We start from the raw sequence: 26350 nt of genomic DNA, 5'->3' as shown, positions 1-26350 counted from the left end.
ATGACAACAAATAAATTGAATTAATAAAAAATTGACATCCAGAATATATAAGAATATATAAAAAAAGGTGACAATAGAAAAAGATCCGAGCAACCCATCAAGTCCATAACTCGGGACATGAAATCAGGATAACCTTAAAAAAAATATAAAAAATAACAAAGGCTAATTCGTAACCAACCAAATATTGAAAAATAAAATTTTAAAAAATACACTAAAAAAATAGAAGTCAACTAAACCTAACCTTCTAAACTTGTGACCCCGGTTATGAGGCTAATACCACATTATAGAAGACAAACCTACAAAAATCATGAAGCAAAATCCTCAATAAACTAAATGTCAAGTGATGAAATAAAAAAAAAATAATAATAATTAAAAACCACGATCAAAGGAATGAGGACTAAATGTTTTTGTTACATTTTTTTAAAACTCGTTGATTTTATTTGCTAAGTCTTTATAAAAAACTATAATTCTGACATTCTTGCATAATAAAAAAATCAGTCGATCGTAATAACTTTAGTCAACTTACTCGACCTGTGACTTAGGAGCTGCTTGGGGTCAACCTCTCTGCCGAGTCTAAAAACCATGATCAAAAGAATAAGGACCTAATTTCTTCGTTAAATTCTTTTTAATTGTTTTAAAACCTGTTATAAAACTCATTGAATTTTTTTTTTTTGTAAAATTTTGACCAAAATAATGTCATTTTACATATTTGTAAAATAAAAAAATTAGTTGCCCGGGTAACCTTGACCAGCCCACCCCGCCTATGACCTAGAACTTGTCTAGTATTGACTTCCGGGCCGGGTTTAAAAACCATAATTAAAAAAAAATATACAATTGAAGCAAATATAGAACAATAAAAACTATAAGAACCACAGTTGAAATAATACAAAAAGTTAGGACATTTTTGAACTTTGGGTGAGTGGAGGAGATAGAAAAGAGGGTGGAGAAGAAGAAATATTGCCAATGCCTAATGGTGACCCTTACGACAACATGTGTTGATTAGGACGAAGCGCCACCTTGCAACACTTCTCCTAAGACAACGATTTAGTATTTTTGAACACCGGAGGAGGTGTAACATGGTGCTCAAATGGTGTGGACAACCTCCACACGCTGACACATTTTTATCATGCACCAATAACTCTTTTTTTTTTTTTTTTTTCATTTTTTTCATAAATATCAAAACACCCCTGACCCCATACAAAATTTACAAAAACATTTGAGTCCAAAAAACACTATACCCCTAAAGAGAAAAGCATGTGTTTTAAAATCCAAGGTTATTTTGGTAATTTCACAATGCTAAAAAATAAAAATAAAAAAACAAAAAAGCCCTTCTCCCAAAGCAAAAGATATTCAAACACCTCACCAATTCTACAATACCAATTATATCCCATGTAAAAATCCAAAAATACCAGTAAAGCTAGCCTTCGTGTCTTTCTCTTCCAAGGACAATTTAGTAAATACATTGGACGAATCCACAGTAAATTGTAGGAGAAGCTACAGTAAAATAAGGAGCTATTCTAGTATTTTGTTAATTTGAAAGTGTGAGAATGATAGTGGAAGAGCTGGAGTTCAACACCGTACGGGTGTATTATTGTGATAGGAATATCAGCCTTTCCATATCTTGGAGATCCTCAAGTTTAGCATCTCTATCAAATATTTTATGCAACAAACGCTTCCTTAATATTTCGAGGCTTCCTAGGTCCTGTCTTTTCACTCATTTGCCACACTGATCATCTTAATGTCTTGCATTTGAATTCATAATTGTTTTCAACAGCTATCACAAATTTGCAAGTGGTGTTATGTGTGGACACAAATGGCAGCAGCTAGCCACGTCCAATATATGGCTGCATGGAGAAGGTCAAAATGACAGCAAATTAGGTGACCTGAATGCTGAAAATGGTGGCAAGAAGTGGCTGCCTGCCATTATTGACTGAATTAATAGGGAGGTTTGCTCTTCCATTTCAGCTATAAATAGAGGGGGTTATGAGAGCCGATAGACACCAAAAAGAGTAAGAGTGCTGTGAGTGTGAGAGGAGTTTGAGTTGAATAGAGAGGTTTTTCTCCTCCTCATTACAATGTGTGTTTTCACTTTTGGTTAATTATAAACAACAATTTCATTGATGTCGACAAATCGCTGAACCATGTTAGATCTTAAGTGTTGTGTTGTGTCTGGAAAACATTAATGAAAGATCCTAACATGTAATGGTTTTAAATTTAAGGATGTTTGATTTCTTATGGTGATGAAAGGATAACTAATCCCAACAAATATAATATCAATTGTACTCTGAGACCTCCAGATCTTACAATACATAGAATTAGCATATCATGCATTTTGACAATAAAAATACTAGTTTTTCTTATTCATATTCATCAAATATTGTTTTTTTTAAAACGTATTTGAAAGTATCATTGCGATTATATTTTAAAGTATTTTTCATTCAGAAATTTATCAAAATAATATTTTTTTTATTTTAAAAAAAATATTTTTGATATCAGTATATCAAAATAATCTAAAAACATCAAAAAAATATTAATTTAAAAAAAAATAAAATATTTTTAAATTAGATCATGCATGCTAATATAAGAATTTTCCTTTTTGAACCTTTCAAACTCAAATGTGTTTTGTTCAATTTGTAAGGAAGCCATTCTTTTGACAATATTGAGTTCCATGATCAAGCTTTTGATCTATTTGTAGTCCCGATCAAATCTTTCATAGCATATTTGAAAACCCTCATATTTATAAAATTATTTTGAGGGACTTGAATTGAATTTCAAATAGTAAAAAAAATAAAAGAAATTCTATACAAAATTAAATAAGAGGTAAACCTTTTTAATTTATAATTTTAAAGATTAAAAAATTTAATATTAAAATTTATTTTCTAAAATACCCATATATCTAACTTTTTTATAAACCTTTGAAAAAATAAAATGAAGATAATAAAAATAATATAGATAATAAATTTTAATTCAATTGCCTATTTTTTCTTCTTCTAAACAACGTATCATGTAAATAGCGCATTTTGTGTTTTAATAGCATAAAAAAAGCTCTCCATTTCTTGTTTCGTTCTATTTGTAGAAAATGCATTTAAAAAAAAATTAAAAGGAAAGAGTTGCCCAGAAATGCATAATAGAACAAATAGACAGAAGAACAAATATGCTCCCCAACTAGTAATCATTTATCAATTAAGTCCGCAAACAAAATACTCTTTTCCATTCAGTCCCATACTTGTCCCCAAAATTTACATTGAGGATGAGTGATTGGGTAACTACTGCTAATTAGATACAAACTCAATTGAAATTTTTTCTTGTTAGGGATTGAACTCTGTCAGAAGAAATAGTTTGGGGGTATACAAAACAAATGTTGGCATGATTTTTTTTTTTGTGTGTCAAAACTGAGCAAAGATAATGGGAAATTGGAACATAGCCGAAGCTAGATTGCCCACGCCTGTACCCCAGTAATATATGATGGAAACACAATGATCTTTGAGTTCTCTGGGTTTTGCTTATACTTGCTGCGGCTGTGCTTCAGTCATCATCCTAGGGATCAGCCTCGTCGTCCGAGGGATCAGCCGCGTCGTCCGAGGGATCAGCCGCGTCGTCCGAGGGATCAGACGCTTCATTAGGCTTTATGTCTTCTTCACTCACCTTGTCAAATTCATAGTAATCGGAGATGAAAGCTGGAAAGATGAAATTGGCTATCCCATACGCTAGCAGAAGCACAGCACTGTCATACGTACGTACAAGATAATTAACAGGAGTGAGGGTACCATATAAAACATACACTTAATTTCTTGAATCAATCTTGCAATGTGTGCGCATATATAACTAACCCTGTTTGTAGGAGAACTGATACATCGCGAGGTCTAGGTTCAGAAGCGACTCCAAGAATGAGGGATTCAGCAATGGCCCTTGTTCTTGCTGTCATTTTTTGGTTATGCTTAGCAATTCTAGCAGGCTCTTTGCTAGAAGACCAAAGTAGTCTCTGTGCCTTCCATTGAGGTTTCTGTATGGAGCTTGAAAGTAAGGGAAGGAGTGGTGAAGAGCGAAATGGAATGCTGCAGTTCATGGTGATAAATTCGGTGTCCAAATTTGTGCAGGAGAATGCTCTTCGCTTCAGTGTCTGAGCAACCTTATCTCCAGAGAAACAAATTCGGTCCCTGGTCTCGTGTCCATTTGTCATGGTTCTAAATTTTGCAAGGAAATCTTATCTCGTGTACATTAGTCGTGGCCCTAAATTTTCTAGGCAATCTCTCTATGCAATATATATATATATATATGGAGATAAATTGAGTTTGAAATTTGAAAATGATCTGGATCCTTTTTAATACACGAAAAATTCGGTCCCTGAACTTTATTTTTTTCTAATAATTCTAATATTCATTTGGAACTAAGTTTTCTCTTCAATTTTTTTATATTTTTAATTATTTACAAGATAAATTTCTAAGACAGATAAAACTCAAAACACTTGAGGAGGGAGGAGACCTTTTCCTTTTTCATCGTAAAGATCAAAAGATACAGAAATGCATATAGTTTTAGAAAATTCTTATTTGAATGGTCAGATAAATTTTCAAAGAGGAAGAACAAAAAAGTTTAGACCACAGATTCTAAGACAGATACCCCACACTTGCACTCCAAGCACAAATTAATTATTTGAAATAAATAATGTTGTCACTTGGAATTTAGAAAGCATGCAAGCACCACTTATTTTTTAAAAGAAGAAGAAGAAGCAATCATATAATATTTCAATATTATAAATTATGATTTCCATTTGTGCCATGAATTCACAAAATGGAGAAAAGATAAGGGGAGAGTGTGTGGGAACGCGGTGCAAACCGTGTTCCATCAAAATTTAATTTCTTTTGCATGTTTTGGATTGTTTAGATGTGTTAATTTTAAAAATAAAAAAAATATTATTTTAATACATTTTAATATGAAAAATACTTTAAAATACAACCGCAATGATAAGTTAAACTTTTCTTTCAATAACTCAGCATAAGTTATGTTGATGACCACCATATAATATTTTAATATTATAAATAGGTTTTAGAAGAATAGAGTTGAGCATAGATACTCCAATTCTTAAAAGGATTTCTCCATTTATATAATTATACAATATCATATTAATTTGTATAAAAGTATTCTAATCTTAAATCATTTGAATCATGTTATTAGGATTAAGATTCTTATATTTTCATTTGAGTTTGAAAATGATTGTTTATTATATATTGTTTGCAAGATTGAAATAACTTATTTTGAGATTATTTAAAGTTGTGAAGTTATGATAATGAAACATGACATAAAAAAATTCAATCTTAGCATTTAATATTTTAAATATCAAAATAAAATAAAAACATAGAGATAGCAATCATATCATTTTAGAAGTATCATATGAAGAAGAGGAGGGAAATAACTTTAATATATGGCGACTAATTTATTTATTTTAAATGGATCTAAGATATGAATTAATATAATATTATCAATTACTTCTTAATCATCATAAAATTTATGATTTAAATATATTTTAAAATCAATATGTTATAATTTTTTTTGTTATGAATTATCTCAACATTGTTTATAATATAACTAGATTGGTGTCTAGCATTTTATCGTGAACCGATCTAATTTTTTTAACATAAAAAATATTTAGATCATGATAATATTCTAAAAAAAAAAATTAAGACTTGAATCAACTACTGAATTTAATTAACTAGATTTGATTTAATAATATTATAAAAGTAGACAACAACATAAAATAATTTTTGCAATTTAATAATTTTACTATATTTTAAAAATATAAAAATAACAATTTGTTGCGGTCATTCTAATAATAATTAATGAAATTTGCAAAAATATATTATCCGAACAGCCACGTCATTGATGTTGGTAAATTTATCACTACATCCCAATCCACGTGTTATGAATAAGTGTATCCATAACCCATTTTAGTTTTTTAAATAAAAAATGGTATAATAATCTTTACAAATTCCAGGTACGAAAAGCATTCTTGCCTTTTTTTATGCTCCTCTCATTTTTTTTTTCACAGGCAATTTTAAATTCAAGGAAGCAAACAACAAAAGAAAAAAGAGCCGTTGAAAGCAAGAGAGAAGAGAGAGAAGTGGCAGCAGTAGCAGCAAGCAACTTTGTCTGGTTTGTTTTCCGTCTTTAATTCCTTTTTTTAGATTGGATTTTTTTAGAGATTAATGAATGCATGTAATAATCAATATGTGGAAAGATATTAATTCATTAGAGCATGGATTAGTGGGTCTGCTTTGTTTTTAGACATGAAGGTCTAAAAATGGTAAATTTCCTCGACAAGTATAGCTGGTATGGCCTGGATTGTGGTGGTTGCTTGCTTACTTCATCTTCATTGTTTTTTATATCTCACTGCTATATTTGGAGAACATCCTTTTGTTTCTTTTTCACTTTTAGACAGATTTTTTTGGGGACTCTTTTAGTCAAATTTGGTATCAAGCCTTCAATTCTCAGATACTCTCTCTGTTTTTTTTTTTTTTTTTACTTCTTTCTTGGTGGGGTTTCTTTAAATTTGCTCATTGGCTTTGTTTTGATTGAATTGGGTTTCAAAACCTTTTTTTTTTTCTGGTGAGTTTTAATCTTCTTTACTATCTTTTCAATTCCTTCTTGTTATTCAAAGGTTTCTTTGTTCTTCTAGGTGGTTTTGATGTTCCTGTTCTTTTTTTTGTTTTGTGTAAGATGATCATATGTAATTTTTGTTTTAAGACAAGAAAAATGAGGTTTGGCAGTTAACAGAATTATTGAATAGTTTGTGAGGTCTTTTGGTCTCATAATTAATTTTTAACTTGTTTGGATTGGAACTCAATAAAAATTTATTGTTTAAGGTAGATTGAAATGAATGGATTTGGACAATATAAACGGTATATCTTATGTTGTTGGTTTTAAGACAAGAAAAATTAGGTTTGGTAGTTAAAAGAATTATTGTCTTGTTTGTGAGGTTTTTTGGTCTCATAATTAATTTTCAATATGTTTGGATTGGAACTCAATAAACACATACAAGCTCTTTATTTTTTTTCGGGATTCTCTTGTATTTTCCTTTATGGAGCTAGATTGAGACAAATGGAGTTGGACGATATAAATGGTGTATCTTATGTTGATTTCGTCACAAGGGGCTCTTTCTTTTGTTATCAATGCGAAGAAATCATTGTATGGGCACAGTTTTAAATAGTTTTGGATAAGCTTAATGTTGTGTTTGATCATTAATATTGTCGTATTTCTGTTGTTTCTAAGAATTGACTGCTTTCTAGTACAATGAGTTATTTGGTTGCTGTTTCTGTGGAGAAATTTTCTTATGTTGGTGTTTGCAATTGATTAACTTGATATGTATACAATATCTTGTTTATTGTCATGAACATACTATTTGTTTTATACAACCAAATTAGCTCGTGCAGTCCCTACTTGTCGTATATCATTGAATCGTTTCTTTTCTTTTTGTTTGTCATATGTAATTGATTAACTTCTTAATTTTAGGTTTTGCGGTGATAATTTTTGGCATGTTTGCTAGGTGAACTTTTACCCTTGGATATTTGTTGGCAAGTTACAATCATTAGATTCTGCTCCTAGTTAATGCATTCTTGGATATCGTGCAATCTTCTAGTTATTGCATTCTCAAAGCATGGTTGAGAGTTAGTAAATCTGAATTGAGTTACATAATTAATAAGGAACCTCTGAGGGGATTTCAATCAGGATAATGCTGCATAGTTCCCTTTTTTTGCATGGTTCTGAGTTAGAAAATGCTGCAAGGCCTCTCATGTAGACTTTTAAGTAATAATTTGACCTGTGTGCCTTTTCTGTTGTTGAAACTGTATTGAGATACTTATTTCATGCTTATTGAGGAATTGATCCCTCTTTTATTCTATAACTTGGACAGGCACATCAAAAGATTCTGAGCTTCAAAGAACCCACAGTAGCAATCAGAGGTTGCAGTCAGAGGAGAGGTTTACTCATCGAGGCCATTTACAGAAGAAAATAATCAGAACTACTTCCCCCAGGACATGTATTGTCATTTCACCATTTGCATTTAACATATGCTTCTTTCTCTTAGAACTTTCATAAATTTTATGTCTTTCTTTTTATGCGTGGCTACTTTCAGATCTGTAAAGTGTCTTCTGTTGATTGGAGGAGCACTCATCAAAGGTAATGGTTTTGGTTGTTACATGCATGTTGCTTGTCTGACAATTGCATGGTAAAACTGATTAACTACTATATTCAATTTTTTTTGATTTGTTTATAACAGCTCATTTGTTACTCACTTCTGGTTTTTCTTCTTTGTACCTCACCATATACCACTGATGGCTATTTTACAACTCATTATTTGGACATTGTGGTTAGAGTTTATGATGCTTGCTGTTTTGATACATCAATTGAGTTATACTGTTGCTTTTATTTGTTAAAGAGATGCTCTCTGCCAGTATGGTGCCATATAATTTGTTCCTAGAGCCAATAACTTTCCCTATGCCTATTGCTCATTTTAGATTTCTGATAACTCAGGTAAAACAAAGAGACAAAAACAGTCTTGCGGACAAGTGGTGCCAACTTCCTTTCCATCAAGAGGGCAATAGGTTCTTCAAGTCTGCGAGTAGCTTAAAGGTAGACATACCTCAATTCTGACTCCTTAGCCTAGATTTCGAGTTAGATTCCTAGGATATATAAATAATAACTAGAAAATTTGTTGCCAGTTCTGACAATTCTTTTTTCCCTTAAATGGTTAATTTACATTAATCGTGGAAGGTTTTGTCGGATCAAATTGCTCATTTTTCTTTGATTGCTTGTATCACTTGGGTCTTGGGTTTTCTATCTTGTTCTAATTTGGCATAGGCTTCTAGTGCAATTATAATTTGACTCTGGTTTATGTCTATTTATTTACTGTAGGTGCAATCTTGACATTGCTTACACTCAAATCAGATGAATAGTGGAGGATTGTTGCACTGCTAGTGAGACATTATGATCAACACAATTGGTTTGGATCTGTAATTCAGGTGAATATGGATGGTTTGCAACTGGTTTCGATGCCACCTAGAAATGAATTCAGGGCCGATCAACCAAAGGCAATGAGAGGGCTTCAACCTGATCCACCTTATGCCACTAAGTCATGCACCAGAAATTTTCTTGAAACTGGTGCATGTCATCAGTCTCAAAATAAGGTTCCCAATAAAGAGACAAGATCAAATGTATTCCCTGACTATTCTTCATGCCAGAGTTCTGTCACTTGCCCTGATTTCTATGTTTCGACCCCAAAAGAATGTAATGCTGTTAGTTCACTTGAAGCTAATAGTTCTAATGTAGACAAGTCTGCAAATAAAAAATCTCGACAAAAAACCAGGAGGGGAAAACTGAACAAGAGAGTTTCAAGTGATACTGGATCAGCTGAACCAGAAGTTTTGTCCGAGTATGCTCATGAAAGTTCAACTTCTGAAGCTGGTAGCTATAATGATCATGGAGATGAACTAATATATTCTGCAACTTCACCAGAAGTTTCATTGCCAGATGGTAGCAGTAACCAGATTGTCTTTGAAGGTGACATTAGATTCAGCAATTCTGAAGCACAGGTGATATGCACATCCAACATTGGTGAAGTGGTTGCTGTGGAAACTTTTGAAGCACTGGACGTTTCATCAGCAGATGGTAGCAGTAACCAGATTGATTTTGAAGGAGATCCTAGATTTAGCAATTCTGAAACATCTATGATCTGCTCATCCAACATTGATGAAGTTGCTACAGTGGAAGACATTATACCTTGTATAGCTCATAATTTTCCTGGGGAGTGTCAAATGATTAATTCTGAAATCATTATACAGACAAAAGGAAAGGGCTCCAGTCAGATCAGCTGTTGTGATGATATGCAATCCAAAGACTTCTCATATGCAAATGATTCCTCCCTAGTGTTGGACTATGTATCTATTGGTTCAAACAGTGATGATGACCCTAATGATAGTTATCGTTCAAAACCATTTCTTGAAGCTAGCAGCAGAGGTAGCGTTTTAGAAGCTCCAGGTTGCAATTCCAGAAAGGGGTCTTTATCTTATAAAAATTCATTTAATGGTGTTGTAGATACCTACCACCACACTGAGGGCTCAAAGCATGGCAGTCAGAATTTTAGCAGCAGTGACGCTCAATTACTTACATCAGGCAAGAAAGGCAAGCAAATAAAAGCATTACCCAGGAGTGCTGGTGCTCACAAATATGGAGGTTTTGGAAATTTGCATGTCCGGGCAGGGAAGGAAATCAACCATTCTGTCTGGAAAAAGGTTCAGAGGAATGATGTGGATACTGAAATTAAGATATCTCCTGTAAGCTTCCAGTCGGACATGAGTTTGAAAGAAACTCCTTCACTTAAAAGGAACTGTATTGTTGCTGAGGTAAATACATTATCAAGAACTGAGAATAAAAAACTGCTGAAAGACAAGGTTTCTAAGAAGTTGAAAAGAAAAAATAGTCTAGGTTCCAAATTAGATTACAGCTGTCATGGTAGGGGCTGCAGTTCCAACAAGGCCAGCTTTAATACTCGGGCAAAGACTGGCATGCGACAGAATGAAACATTTGGTCTCACAGCTCAAGTGGATGATCAAAAAGGAGGGAAATCTATTTCAAGAACTCATTCTGTGAATACTTGTTTGATGGTTGGGTTCCAGCCCAGCAGAGTTGAATGTGCGAATTCAGAATCAGTTAACAGCTTGCAAGTTTTCCCAGAATCGTTACAGCCACTTCAAAGTACTTATGATACTGTTTCCAGCCCAAGACACCACCATACAGAAAATCAAGGTAACTCACCAGCAAAGCTGAGCAATTTGTTGGACCAAAATGCGCTCAAGGTGCCACCTCCAGTTTGCCTTCCTCATCTTTTTTTTAATAAAGGTCCCCAAATGGAAAAAGAAATTACACTTGCTGAGCACTGTAAGCAAAACCATAGTTCAGGGTCAGTTATGCAGAAATGGATACCCATTGGGGTAAGAGATTCTGAATTGGCCACCTCTACTAGATTTGGTAATTCATTACCAGATCCTTCTGATAGACCAGCTCATGAAGATTTCACTTTGAGAAATGTTGAAGAAAATGCCAGTTTTGATTCTCAAGACCTAGTTTCTTTACCCTTTTTGGGCACATGCCAAGGTTCTGGAAATGCAAGTTGTTCTCCCAAGGAAGACGACCACAGTAAAAAGTTGAATAATTCTACTGGTTGGATGTTTGAGCTCAACAAGAAGCATGTTGAAGCTGACAGTTCAACTAGTGAATCCTCTGATCAACAATTTTCAGCTTTTGAAGATAATTCAATAAAGATAATACAAGCAGTGAAGGATGCATGTAGGGTACAGATGGAATGTGAAGCTATTCAGATGTCCACTGGCAGTCCAGTTGCAGAGTTTGAAAGATTTCTTCATTTTTCTTCTCCAGTTATTAGCCAACTGCCAGGTTTATCATGCTGCCAAACTTGTCCGTGTGACCAGCTTGTTGGTGCACAACTATGCAGACATGAGATACCATATATCCCATTGGGATGCCTCTGGAAGTGGTATGAAGAGCATGGGAATTATGGTTTAGAAGTAAGGGCAGAAGATTTTGAGAATTCTAAGAGCTTGGGTTTGGATTGTGTTTCGTTTCATGGCTATTTTGTTCCCTTCTTATCAGCAGTTCAACTATTCAAAAACCATACAAGCCAACCCATAAACAAGGCTCCTGATCATGGGATTTTTGGTACACATGAGGCTAGTGAATCATCGGAGGATTCTAAAGTTGGCCGCCTTCCAATATTTTCTGTACTGATTCCTAAGCCTCGTACCACAGCTGCAGCTCAATCAGTTGATATCGCATGGTCTGATGATGCAGAGCTACTCTTTGAATACTTTGAACCAGAACAACCTCAGCAAAGACAACCATTATATGAGAAGTAAGGGCTCTTTTTACCTCCCATTGGAAGTTGTATTAAATGTGTAACTGCAGTTTTTCTGATGGATCTCATTACTGATTCTGCTAATTACAGGATACAAGAGCTTGTTAGAAGTAACACATCTTCACGTTGCAAAATGTATGGGGACCCCACTAATTTGGCCTCTCTGAATCTACATGACTTGCACCCCAGATCCTGGTTGGTTGAAAAAACTAGCTTGAATGTCTTTCAGAGCACTAATTAGGATTGAAGCTTGTTATATAACTGAATTATGCCAAGAGAAATCTGATAGACTCGTCATTGGATCTGTTTCAGGTATTCAGTGGCATGGTATCCTATCTATAGGATACCAGATGGCAACTTTCGAACTGCATTTTTGACTTACCATTCACTTGGCCACTTGGTTCATAGAAGTGCAAAATTTGATTCCCCGAGTAAAAATGTATGCGTAGTTTCTCCAGTTGTGGGCCTTCAGAGTTACAATGCTCAGGTAGTTTATAAATACTATTCTTGTACAGACTTCATTGCATTATAGTGATAGTGTTATAATGCAAGTAAATTTCAGTGATTTGATCGCGGAAGTGTATATGTTGAGATGTTTGGCGGATCTAGTCTATTTCTCCACATGCAACTTCATAGTCCACCAATGTTAAAATGACTAATTTATCAACGTTAAATTTAATTAATATTTTATTACCTAGACAAGCTTGTTATTTATTGAGTTGGAGCCCTATTTGTTCTCTGAGTAAACTTTCAGATGTTATGCTTGTTATGTTGTCTACCTAAATATGATAAACCTTAAAGAATTTGTTCTTTAATTATGATTGATGTTTCACTGACGTAGAAGCAACTCACTGACTGATGAGGGTCTTGATTCATTTATAATGGCTGCTGATGAGATGGAATCTCCTTGCATGTTCATTCCTCTCATTTATGTTCAGTCCTCTCATTTATGATGGTCTAGTGATAGGCTTCTTAGACATTACTATGTTTGATGTCTCTCTATGTGGAAAATGCATGTAAAATTTCTTACCTTTCCAACTAAAGATCTCCATGGTGCTGTCTATATTTATCCAACTATTATCTGATTTTGAATAACCATGTTATAGGCAACAAAATATCAGAAAGATTTGAATATTTCGGCACTTCGAAAATGCCCTTCTTGTGTTGTTTTTGATTCATTAAAACTACTCAGTATCGATTGCAATAATCTTAAATAATAGAAAAGCTATTTCGAAACTGCCATTTAACTTTGCTTTTCAATTTTGAGTCGTGGCTGTTCTTGTACTCATATTCCATTTGTACCCTTGAACTGTGTTACATGACCAGGGTGAATGCTGGTTCCAGCCACGGCACAGTGTAAACCAGACAACAGGAACTCCAAGCTTAGACCCTTCTGTGATCATGAAGGAGCGGCTGAGAACACTTGCAGAGACGGCATCTCTTATGGCCAGAGCTGTAGTAAACAAGGGAGATCAGACATCCATAAACAGACATCCTGATTATGAGTTCTTTCTTTCTAGGCGAGGCTATTCACTTCTATAGCTAGGTCACTCATATTTGCCAATGATATTTGGCTGTCAGATAAGAACTATTTCATCTAGGGAGATAAAGTAGCTGACTAGTTCCATCCATGTAGCATATGAGATAAAGCTCCTGATCTAGTTCCATCCGTTTAGCATAAGCCTCTTGGCATGAACAGCAGCTTCGTTTTAGGAAATGATGTAGCGATGAGTACTGATCTAGTTATTTGTTAAACTGCTGCAAATATTCATTTCAGTTTTAGTTAAAAGTTCTTGAATGTTTTGTGCCTGCCCAGTGTGAATGGACTCGCATCCCAGTCCTGGATGGATTTATAACATTAGCAGATCCTTTTGAGAATATCAATGTAAACGTCAGGACTCTTTTTCAGAAAGCAATCACTGATTTATGATCAAGACAGGTTGTGGTCTTACTAGTTTAAAACTATCATTCATTCCTAAATTTTTTCCAAGATAGAAAATGGAAACACAATGAAATTATGTTTAACTAATGACATTGTTTAACTAATGATTTATTTTGTAGGCTAAATAACTTGGGCGTCAGCCAACTCCAATAAAATTATATATGAAAACACATACGTGGAGAGAGGATAAACAAAAAAAAAAAATGCAACAGGTCATGGACAATTAAGCTAAGATGTTTATTGTAGGTAAAATTCGAGACCTTCTGTATACTTTTGGACTCGTGTTTTTTTGTCAATATTTTTTTTTGTTGTTGGAACAATATAACATTGGCATGCATATCAAACCAAAGTTGTGGTTGAAGGCTAGAGAAACTGATGGACTCAATAGAAATTAAATTTATAATATCTTTATATCTACAAATCAATATATAAGGCCGAGTTGTAGCGTTTTAATTATAAACACCTTATAATTCAGCCCGAGGTAGTTATCACTAGCTGTTTAGGAGTTGCTTGAAGAACATGTTGTTGCTGCATTGATTGATTTGAGGGTCAAAATAGAGGCAAAGTATGAAGAACAAAGTAGAAAGCATTGAGAAGAGAAGATGACATACTTTTCTGGTCATTATCCTGCCTTTTAAAGACCATATTTTCCTCCCTCTCCACCCCACCTACACCTCCACCTGCAACTCCAAATTTTTTTTAATGTATATAAACATTTGTAATTGATTTTTATAGCTAAATTAATAATAAAAAAAGTGTTCAATTTAAATTAGTTGTTTAATGTCAAATTGTTTATTCCAAATAAGCATGAATTTTTTTAAAAATTACTAAATAATGATGGAATCATTGACTAACATAAATTTTTTGTTGGTGGTGTCATTGATACAACAAGCCCATTTTCCTCTAAGAGTTATATAGAGTTGTAAACCATTTTGATATAGTTCAATGAATTCATAGATAGAACATGTTTGTCGGTGATGTTTTTGGTCAATCTATCAATAATACATGATATATTACCGACGATCAGTTCTTCGGTGCTTCATCAGGTAATATTTACCAACAAATAGGCTAACTGAAAAATGGTTGGCGCCTATTTATATCCCTAACATGAATATTATATCGCTCTATCCATTAACATTGAAGTCATCGACTAAATTACTAAAGGATTTTAAATCCTTGATGAGATAATTGTTGACAACACATTTCCTTAGATAAATTCATTGGTGATTTTTATATCGACCAAAATACAACTTTTACACCAGTGAAATATTTGAAGATCACCCATAGAATGTAGATCATCATGTAACAACTTTCAACCCTAATATAATGCAAATATAAATTATTAATCCATAAATAAAATGCAACGGTTTTGTCTAAGCTTATAAAAAGTAATAAATACTTATAGCATTTTGAATCCAACATGCATGTGGCTCATTCTCCATCTCCTCGCATGGAGGAACTTGCATCGGGTTTGGTGTAATGATTTAGCATGTTACTTAGGTGTCAACCCATGTATTCCTCCTAAGAAATTAAAAGATGCATCTTTCTAAAAATAAAATATCTTCATATATCCCATATCGATATGTACTAGAGATGGTAGATTATCCAATTACAATCAGTGTGCTTACCCAAACGACTAATAAAATGCAACTGATCACTCGTATCTATGTCAAATGGGATGTATTGCTTAAAGCCAAATTATTGCATTAAACGGTCCAGAAAATGTATCTCAACAAGCTAAAAAAATAAGAGGGGACAATTGATGTTCATAGTCAATGTGAATATAACAAGAGCATCTTTTATATCATATTCTGAATAAGGATTCTACACAACCTATTGAAATATCAACAATGCAATTATTTTCCATCATTTACCAACATCAACCCATGTAGTTATTTCTCATCATTTACCAACAACATAAATTTTTTATATCAATAATGTAATTATTTCTCATTATTTACCAACATCAACCTATGCAATAATTTCTTAACATTTCTCAATATAAAAAATTAAATATCAACGCAAATAACAATGTTAGTAATACTATTATTAACATAAGGGACAATAACACCACCATAATGACACAACATAAAGAAGTTTGAAGATATATTTTTTAAAATAAAAATACTCATTTCATAAAAAAAAAATTATCGCACAATTCAATGCAAACCATAATTGCTATTACTTTGGCAATAATAACAGCAATGAAAAATAATTAATTGCATCAATCAAAAAGTAAATGATCTTAATTGAACAAAATCTTCAACTACGATAATTTTTACAAAAGTTCATAGTAAACTCTAAACGCTATGATTTTGACCATAACCTTATTAATAACATCAATTGATTAAAAACCTATCTAATAACATCAATTAAAACAAAATTTATCAAACAATATAATTAAGTATGACAAGTAACTCAATAATCAATTTAAATCCTAATTTCTCTAATCCAAACACATAATTGCAATATTAATAACCTAAAATTATTTAATTATCAAACACCACACAAATACCTAATTAAATCAAAACATAAAATTTATCAATTCAATAATAAAACTCATCAAACTAAGAAACAATGTAAATGTTTTGCCTTCATTTTTTTTATGTCTACTTGGTTGTTTCATCGGTTATGGCAAAAACATCAGAAAGACTCGTGGAGACAAGAGGAAGATGTTTCTGGTCTTTTGGTGGAGGATTAAACATAGTTTTGGGTGATTGGAGGTTGGGTTTTATGGGGTTTCTCGGTTTCTAGGGTTTTTTTTTTTTTTTTTTTTTTTTTTTTTTTTTTATGACCTTGGGTGTCCAGGCCAGCTTACGCGCACCACAACTAATCCCAGAACCTACTGAACATCCTGCAAGCCCAGTAGGCAGGTAAGGCACCGCGTGGGTGACAGGCTGGTGCACAACGAGAATCAAACTTGGGATAGTCGCAAAGATTGAATTTGCAGTTGACTACTAAGCTAGACCCTCAAGTGCGTTTCTAGGGTTTTCTTCTTTGAAGAAGTGGTGACCATCTATATATACATCGTAATTACAATTTAGAATCATGATTTTATTATGTAATCATAATTTAGAATCGTGATTGTTAAAGAATTGGATGATTCAAAGTCATTATTTTTATTTAAATTGTTATTTTGAATAGCCATTGTTACAATACAACATTGATTTTGAAACTATATTATTTCCTTGAAAGTTTCAAAATTGTATCATTTTCTAATTACTTCCTTCAAATTGTGTCGTTTTTCAAAAAAACTGAATTACGTGCCCTTTGCGTTTCCCTCATGGAGAGGCCAGTTGGAGACATTATTATGTCTGCCACCGTTTATTTCTTTTCTTTTCTTTTCTTTGCTGCTTTAATTATTATGTACGCCAATGTTTATTTGTTTTCTTTCTTCTCTTTTTTGCTTTCATTATTATGTCTGCCAATGTTTATTTCTTTTCTTTTCTTTCCTCCTCTTCTTTTCTTATCTTATCTTTTTTGCTTTCTTTCTGTACTGTTAAAATGGCTTGGTTGTTATGTTCGTATACAAATATCTGATGGAAAGTTAAGGCCCTACGATAGGGTCCTTCAATATTCCAAGTTGATTAGATGGTGCTCCAAATGTTTTTCCTTATAACGACATCTTTTTTCTCCCATGCGTTGTGGAAATTAAAGCCTCTGATTTCAGCATTTCTCTGTCATTGTGGAAAGCAAAGCCCGATACATGACAATATTTTCCTCGTTATATTCTTCTTTAATTTGTTTTTTTTTTTTAATTAATGTAGATATTCAGGCTAGTTTATATGTATTTTAATTAATTTCATGGATTCTAAAATTAACGACCATGTAAGTTTCCAGTGATTATTATATTAACAACTACAGAACTTAAACTTGAAATCACAGGAGAAACAATCTTTTGATTTCAAATTTTTATTATTGACCAGCTACTTAGATTATTATGACCATGAGTTTTGGTCTAGATATAAATGTGGAAGTGTTTTTTCGTTTAAAAAAGTAATGTAACATGGACGTCATATTTTCTGCAAAGAGTGTACAATAGTCCATCTATTTTTTATTTTGTTTTTTCATATTTGAAAAAAAATAAATCTTATAACCCGGTACTCTACTTGTGTTTGAAATATAAAATTTAATTTTGATTTTTACACTTTATTGATTAAAGTAAATAAAGTGGCCATTGCACCAGAATCGTGATATGCTTTTGATTCCAATATAACCAAGAATATCTTTTTTTATCAGAGGTTAAATCCATTATATAAAAAAAGAATCAAGTAAAAAAATTAGGATACATTTTGGGAATACAAAACTTTCTTTGAAGAGAAGCAAATAAAAGCTTTATTCTTTCATAAAAATTCTTGTACAATTAAGAATTGATTTTTCATTATGTACGTGCTAGAATTAATTTTATTTTAAGTTTTTATACAACTGTTTAAAAATTCTTGAGTCATGACTTTTTAATTAAAACTTTCTTTTTAAATCATGATATGTTTTAGGCCTCGTTTGTTTCCCGGAAACTTGTTCCAGGAAACCATTTTCCAAACTTTCCTGTGTTTGTTTGTCATTTGGAAATTTGGTCAACAGAAAACACTTTCCGATCAACGGAAAACACTTTCCGGTCAATTTTAGTCAATAAAAAATATGGTTTGGTTTTCAGGAAAGTGTTTTCCCTTTATCTGTGTTTGTTTTTCGGAAAATAGTTTCCGGGAAATCACTTTCCAAACTTTCTTGTGTTTGTTTGCCATTAGAAAAGTTGGTCAATGGAAAACACTTTCCTGTAAAAGGAAAATTTGGCTTTGTTTGCAAGAAAGTGTTTTCCTAAAAAATTTGGGGGAAAACACTTTCCGGAAGTTGTGAAAAATTTAGAAATGTCATTATTTGCTGATTATATCAAATTTGATCCTCAAACTTTTGATCGCTATATATATTTTGTTTTTAATATTTATTTTCAATTTCATCTTTTAAAATTTTATTTTTATATTAACTTTGGTTTTTATTTTTATAATTGCTATTTGCTTTTTTTCTTATCATTTTTTTATTGAAAATTTTTATCTATCAGATTTGGTTCTCATTCTTTTGATTGTTACTTATTTTATTTGAAATAATTTATGAAATGTTAATTATTATTATTTTAATTTCTTCATTTTTTATTTTATTTTTATTTTTTTAGATTTGATCTCTATTATTTTTATTATTGTTTATTTTATTTGAGATAATTTATGAAATTATTTTTTTTTTCAATTTCATTCTCATTCAACTTTTTAATTTGTAAGATTTGTTTCTTATTATTTTAATAAACTCGAGAAAAATAAATGTTAATAAGTTATTTTCCAGCTTATTTTCCATGACATAACCAAACACTGGAAAGTGTTTTCCAGCTTATTTTCCATTACACTACCAAACATCGGAAAATAATTTCCCCGAAATTCACTTTTTAAAAGGAAACTACTTTCCAGCAAACAAACGGGGCCTAAATTTAAAAACAATGTTTCTAATATAAGACAAATATTTTTATCAAAACAATAAAAAAAAAAACTTGAATAAGGAAAGGAAGTTTTGATTAAAGATACACCTTTTAGTTTTTATTCAAAAAACATGTTACTAATTAAAAAAAAATGTTTTTGTTAAAAAATACATGAATAAGAAAAAAAGAATTTTGGCTAAAAAAGTACTTTTTTTCAGAAATTAAATTATTCTTTTATATATATATATATATAATATAAATGTCTATTTTAATTATCAAATAAAAAAAATAAAATTTTTAAAAAATCTTGCAATATTGTATGATCACAGTAACTTGTATGATGCTATACATATAAAAAGTAATGATTTAAATTGAGATTGAAACTACAACTCATATTTTACTTTACAGTGATAAGGTTTGGAAGTTATTCTCAAAGAACCATCTCAATCTAATAGCTTAAGCTGTTAAGTGAGATTCCAATATATGATTTATATTATTCTCCAACACACAAAGTCCTTTGGGCTTGAAACTTGTACAAACCCACATTACCTTGTGCTTAATTTTTATCAAATAAATAGGGATGGTGAGATTCGAACTTGTGACCGCTTGGTCATCAAGGTTCTAATACCATATCAAATAATCATCTCAACCCAATAATTTAAGCTTGTTAGGTAAGATTGAGACAACAAGTTGATATTGCCTCAATCTCTAGATATTTTTTATTATTATTATGAAATGACTTCGTATGAGTATCTATGCAAAAAAAAAAAATGGTGTTTGTTTTTATCTGGTATAGTTTGATTTGTTTGGAATGCTAACAATAATCTATTTAACGAGAAAAAAATAGTCTGGGATGATGTGATTTATTCCTTTTTTCATCATGTTGCTATTTGGATAAAATGTAATGATAATAATTTCTGCTATGCTAGGTTAAATTTACTTCGTTCATCAAATTATCTTTTTATATAGACTAATAAAACAAATATGAGAAGTGATTCTTCTTGGTTATCTCCTCTTATAGGTATACTTAAGTGGAATGCTGATGTGTCTTCAAATGACAAACTTGGATACCGATCATGAATGAAGAGAAATTTCTTTGTGTTTTTTTCCTTTTTCCATATGTAATATGGAATCTAATGAAACCTCGAGGTCTTATCAATTCATAAAGTTATGTTTTTGAATGTTGATTTCTTCTATGTTTCTACAAATTAATGGGTTGTAGAGTTAAATTCTTAAATGTCATTACTTGAATTAAAGAAAATAATGTTACACGGCCTTGACACTTTCAAAGTGAATTCAATTATATTTTCAATACATGTAATAGGCTCCATTTTTTTTTTTAACATGATCTTAAAGAGAATAATTATATTGCCAATCATTTGCCCAAACAAAATGGTTGTTTCTTTTTAGTTCATCAAATTATAAGTTTAGTTTTGTTAGTAATAACTTAAGTTATTGGGTTAAATTGATTTTTTAATATGGTATCAGAGTCTTGAGGACCAAACGATTACGAATTTAAATCTCATCATTCTTATTTATTTGATAAAAATTAACTATAAACCTATACAAGTTTTAAATTCAAAAAACTTTCATTTGAGATGATGTATTGATTCTTTTAACATCTTCTGAGTATTGTTTTTTTTTTTTAACTCTTCTCTTCTCTCTTCTATGTTAAGATATTTTTAAAAAATATAACAGTTGATTAATAAATCTCTTGTATTTATATATGAAAAAACATATCATATCATCCAACCATCATCTATGACAGACCAATTGCTGTCGTCACACTATAATGACAGCTACATCACCACCGATACAATAAAAAACCATGATAAAATAAAATAAAAAACCATGATCGCAACATTATATTGTGCCTCGTTACCATGTTTCACGTTTATATATATATAGACCCACACCTCCTCCTCCATTATCGTTATAACACCAGCCAGCTAATCCTCTCCATCTTTATAACCGCCGCCCTGCATATCTTGTAACTAGCTAACTCTCCATACATACCAAAACATTTTATTCCCTAAAATTCCCAGTTTCTTTTCGTATCATAAATGGGGTCTCAAAGAAATAATCAATACTTGACAATGATACTCTTTGTTACCATTTTTTTCCTATCCTGTTCCCAGCGAATATTGGCAGCGAGGCTATTAATAGGGAGAGATCAGAGGGGCCACGTAGTTTCCTGTTCCGTATGCACATATGCGTGTTCTGAATGCCATGGCGGCCGTCCTCCTATGATATGACGGGGGAGGAGTGGGGTGGTTTGAGCTGTAGTTAAATTATGGATGAATAATCTAGGGTCGGTTTTCCTTATACTTGCCAGCAAGTAACTTGGAATGCATAGCTGCCCTTAGTGTGTCACTTTTTTTTCTTTTTTCTTTTATCCATGGTTTGAGGCGTGATAATCATTTATGTATAGTTTGCTCGTAGTGGTTGCTTATTTTGACCATGTTCTTGTTTTGGTGGTCTATTCTCTCCCTTAAAAAGGCTCCCTTTCTCTTTAAATTATATCTTGAAATCTAAATTCGAGTTTTAGTGCTGTTTTAATTCCATTCAAAATACCAAATGGGAAGGTGATGAGAGAAGAAAAAGGAAAAAGGAAAGATGAAAAGATAAAGGAAGAGAGGTAATCATGATCCTGAAACCAACGCCCATGTATGAATAAAGAGTAGACCGAAGAAGGAAAGGAAATTGCAAAACCCTTGAATAGTGTGCACCTGCAAGCAATCGTTCCAGACAGCAGCCAGATAGAAAATGTCAATTTTCAGCTTAATCAAGCATACAGCTCGATCCCTCATTAGTTGACATAAATTTAATATTAGCAATATATATAAGGCTTCCCTATTATTATTATTATTATTACCCACTTACTTTACTTTCAAATCAATTTGCGAGTCGTTTCATCACAAATTCATAACTTGGACATTCAATTTTTTTTTATCTTCCAAGTATATAATCAAGGAATAGTCGAAAGTTTTAGCCCTTGCTTCTAATAATTAACCTCAACTACATATCTCATTCTGCCCAAGAAAAGGAAAAACTTTATACTACATTTATATCCCCACTAGATAAGTCCAGATTGAATATTTTTGATGGTGCAAGAGTCATTGTATTGAAGCCCAACTGAGGCTATATATGTAGTATAACCGCTGCATGTCACAGGTAAGAATAGAAAATACAAAGCAATTTGTATTTAAAAAAAAATAAAACATTAATAAAATTATTTTAAGGATCTTCGAACAACTTTTAATATTTAAGATATGAGAAAGTAAGAAACTTGCTAAGAAAAGAAACAAATTAAGTCAAAAAGATTTATGAAGATATGTTATTTTTCTTTTTTTAAAAAAAAGTTAAACATAATGAAGCTTTGAGGATTTTCTCTTTTGTATTCCTACACTTTAGTATTCTTCTACGCTAGTTGGTTTGTCATTATTTAGAAAGATGTATCTTGTAATTTTTTTCAAAGCAAGGGAAATGCCGACAAAAAATACTTCATCTTTATTTACGAATAAAAATTATTGCACGTTAGATTGCTTCTTGCACACTTCCATCGATCTAACGACACGTATAAGAGTATATGAACAAACAGGCACTTTGCCATCTAAAAATGATTTCACGCTGGCAGTCCATGCCTTCCGTGGAGGAAATTGGCCTTCGTTCTATTCAATTCAGCTACAACATTGCTAATGTCCATCCTCTCTCTAGGAAACCTTTCAGAGCAAAAAACTCCCACCTCACTAATTGAAGTCAAACACTGCAGGATTTGATCGGAACTTGCTCCCTGATCAACTTCTCTCAAAAGTGTCGGATCCGCAACCTGTAGCACACGGTCAGGCAATGCCATTTTAACATAATTGTGAAGTGTTATCCCATCCTTGAACATGCTATCTGTAGGTCTTTTTCCTGTAATCATCTCCAACAATAGGGTGCCATAGCTGTATACGTCCCCATAAGTGGACACCTTGCTCCCCATCCCGTACTCTGCAATGATCAGTTTGTTTGCATGGTTAATTATTAATCAGGTTGTAAATAATGGAATGTATATCCTTCCAGATTTTTATGGTACCTGGGGCTGCATAGCCGATGGTGCCTTTTAATCCAACGGAGCTTGTCTGACTCAAGGATGACCGACTCGATGCTTCAGAAAGGAACTTTAATAATCCAAAGTCCCCGACATGAGCAGTCATATCCCCGTCAAGAAGAACGTTACTGGGCTTAAGATCACAATGGACAATCTGCATTTCACAATCGTTGTGCAAATAGTCGAGAGCACTAGCAACATCAACTGCAATGTTTAATCTCTGAGTGAGACTCAAAGTTCTTGGCTCTGGCACTTCATGATCTGATGTATGGATTGGATGCAACCATTCTTCTAGACTTCCATTTTTCATGAACTCATAAACAATCGCTTTGAAATCATTACCTTGAAAATCGACTCCAGCAAATGCACTTAAAACTTTGACAAGATTGCGGTGCCTCATACTTAACAAGGTTGCACATTCTGTCATAAAGCTTTTGGCAGCTCCTTTACGTCGCAAGTTGAACACTTTCACAGCAACAACAGCTCCATCCAATGCGAGAACTCCTTTATACACAGACCCAGAACTACCGGAACCGATTAAATTGTCAAAAGAGAATCCATTAGTTGCTTGACGAAGGTCTTCATAGGCTACCCTTCGGAATGGCGCCTCACATGACAAACTTGAAGTGAGCTCATTTTTTGGTTTTTTCAAGCGACACAAAAACAAAAAAGAGGTCATCAAGATTAATCCGATAAAGCCAAAAGAAATAGTGACTCCCAATATTAGCTTGGTAGAAGATTTTGGCTTTGACTTGGAAGTGCATGTGGACAGATTCAACTCAAGTATTCCTCCACAAAGATTCTTGTTCCCTGAAACTGAAACAGCACTTGCATTCTGAAAGACACCATGCACAGGCACCTCTCCTTCAAGGTCATTAAATGACAGATCCAAACTCTGCAACAGCATCAAGTCTCCCAAAAACTTGGGAATTTGGCCAGTCAAGTTGTTGTAAGAGAGATTAAGATCTTGAAGTGCTCTCAAGGAACTCAAAGACTCAGAAATGAGGCCTTGGAAGAAGTTTCCATCCAAATACAAATGTTCCAAACTCGTACACCTGCCAAGACTTGCGGGAATTTCCCCTGATAGCCTGTTTTTGGAGATGTCCATGTATCCAAGATTCGCTAACTCACCAACTTCAGAGGGCAAGGAACCCGTCAATTGATTTTCAGAGAGGACGAGATAGGTTGACAGGGATGAAATGCTAATGACCTCTTTCGGTATGGGACCACTCAGACTATTTTGGGAGAGAGCCAAGAGCACCAAGTTCCGGCAGTTTCCAAGACTTGGCGGGATGCTTCCTTGTAAATTATTTTGATCGAAATCAATTTGCATCAATGAGGTGATGTTCCCTAAAGATGAAGGTATGCTCCCTGATAATTTGTTTACATTAAGAAACAAATCACCTAAATTTTGTAATTTACCAATAGAATTTGGTACACTGCCAGTCAATTGATTTGCCTCAAAACCCAGAGCTTCCAAGCTTATGAGATATCCAATGCCGTCAGGAATGCTTCCTCGTATTAGATTGCTTCCAAAAGTCATCTCCTTGAGCTTTGTTGAGAAGTTGCCAATTATATCAGGCAGCACCCCTCCAAAATTATTGTCGTTTATGGCTAGAGATTCCAGCTTGCTGCTGTTTGAGAGGGTATAGAGAAAGGACAAATCATCATCCTCATCGTTTCCAAGATCATTTTCTTGTACTGAAAGCACCCTTAGATCAGGCATGTTTGCAAATGTAGGAACTTTTCCGGTGAATTCGTTGGATGATAGATAAATATGTGTAATTTTTGAAGCATTTGAGAGCGTTTGTGGAATCAATCCACTGAGTTGATTGCCGTGAACGGCAAGAAATTCAAGATTTGGAAGAGTTAGGCCTATGTTTGGAGGAAGTGTACCATGAAATTGGTTATAAGGCAGAGAGAAACGAATGAGCGAAGATAAATTATACAGGGAGGGAGGGATTGTACCACTCAGATGATTTGAGCCGAGGGCAAAGAAGTTCAATCTTTTCAATTTCCCAATAATATTGGGAACACCCCCTTGCAAGTTATTCGTTGTTCCAACAATTTTAACAATAGATGAAAGATTCTCAAAAGAAAGTGGTATCTTGCCATCTAAATTGTTATTTCTAAAAATAAATACCTGCAACTTTGATAACAATCCAAGTCCTGGAGGAAGGTTGCCAGAAAGATTGTTTCCCTCGAAATTAAGGTTCATGAGATTCGAACAACGAGAAATATTAACAGGGACTTCGCCACGGAAAGAGTTGTTCCCAAGGACCAACTTCTCTAGCCGAACCAAACGACCTACTTCTTGGGGGATCGTATTGCTGAAACTGTTGTTTTCCAGGCTTAGTAGCCTAAGAAAACTCAAGTTCCCAATGTGTGGAGATAGGCGGCCCACTAGTTGGCTGGAGCGTAGGTCAAGCTCTATGACTCTTTGATGTCGTTTCCCGCATGTGACTCCTGACCACTGGCAGAAGTGTAAGGATTCATTCCATGAGCTCAGTTTGTTAGTGGGATCTGAAAGTTGAGCCTTGAAAGCTAGTAGCGAGAGTCTGTCTGTCTCAAGTCCTCCTCTAGGTAATGAGAAAGAGAAAGAGTATTGAATTATTTGCAGTAAAAGAAACCACAGTATGCATGAACTCATGCTTGGCAGTTCAATTTTCAATATAGGAAATGGCTTGGAGTGATCCTCCATTGATACAGCTATATATAGGAAAGGAATGAATGGGATTCTTAAGATGGATTCTGACAAATTTTATTCTGTTCATCGATGAACATCATTAAGCTCCACTCCACACACACACTAACTCCACTACGTTTGAATTGCCTCAAGAGAATGTCCATGAATGGGATTCTTAGGATGGATCCTGACAAATTTTATTCTGTTCATCGATGAACATCATTAAGCTCCACTCCACACACACACTA

The 26350-nt window shown here is 33.2% G+C and overlaps 3 protein-coding genes across 3 annotated transcripts; 1 reads left to right on the top strand and 2 right to left on the bottom strand.

Moving 5' to 3' along the window:
* Positions 1-3155: 3155 nt before the first annotated feature.
* On the bottom strand, positions 3156-4180 carry LOC118031821 (uncharacterized). Its single transcript, XM_035036318.2, has 2 exons — positions 3831-4180; positions 3156-3724 (listed from the first exon to the last, which is right to left on the bottom strand). Exons 1-2 carry the CDS (start codon positions 4178-4180, stop codon positions 3538-3540), a joined length of 537 nt encoding a protein of 178 aa, XP_034892209.1. The 3' UTR covers positions 3156-3537.
* A 1856-nt stretch (positions 4181-6036) lies between these two features.
* Positions 6037-13729, top strand: LOC118031819 (uncharacterized). The gene is made up of 8 exons (XM_035036316.2): positions 6037-6147; positions 7904-8029; positions 8126-8169; positions 8524-8622; positions 8905-11917; positions 12011-12115; positions 12233-12407; positions 13247-13729. The coding sequence occupies exons 5-8, from the start codon at positions 9018-9020 to the stop codon at positions 13460-13462; spliced, it is 3396 nt and encodes a 1131-aa protein (XP_034892207.1). The 5' UTR covers positions 6037-6147; positions 7904-8029; positions 8126-8169; positions 8524-8622; positions 8905-9017; the 3' UTR covers positions 13463-13729.
* Positions 13730-22816: 9087 nt separating this feature from the next.
* Positions 22817-26078, bottom strand: LOC118031826 (LRR receptor-like serine/threonine-protein kinase EFR). Its single transcript, XM_035036320.2, has 2 exons — positions 23402-26078; positions 22817-23316 (listed from the first exon to the last, which is right to left on the bottom strand). The coding sequence occupies exons 1-2, from the start codon at positions 26064-26066 to the stop codon at positions 22949-22951; spliced, it is 3033 nt and encodes a 1010-aa protein (XP_034892211.1). The 5' UTR covers positions 26067-26078; the 3' UTR covers positions 22817-22948.
* Between the last annotated feature and the right edge of the window lie 272 nt (positions 26079-26350).

The sequence above is a fragment of the Populus alba genome, chromosome 4 (genome assembly GCF_005239225.2).
Source record: "Populus alba chromosome 4, ASM523922v2, whole genome shotgun sequence".
Classification (NCBI taxonomy): Eukaryota; Viridiplantae; Streptophyta; class Magnoliopsida; order Malpighiales; family Salicaceae; genus Populus; species Populus alba.
The sequence above is the reverse complement of the archived record's forward strand: the minus strand, read 5'-3'. Positions and strand labels throughout refer to the sequence as shown.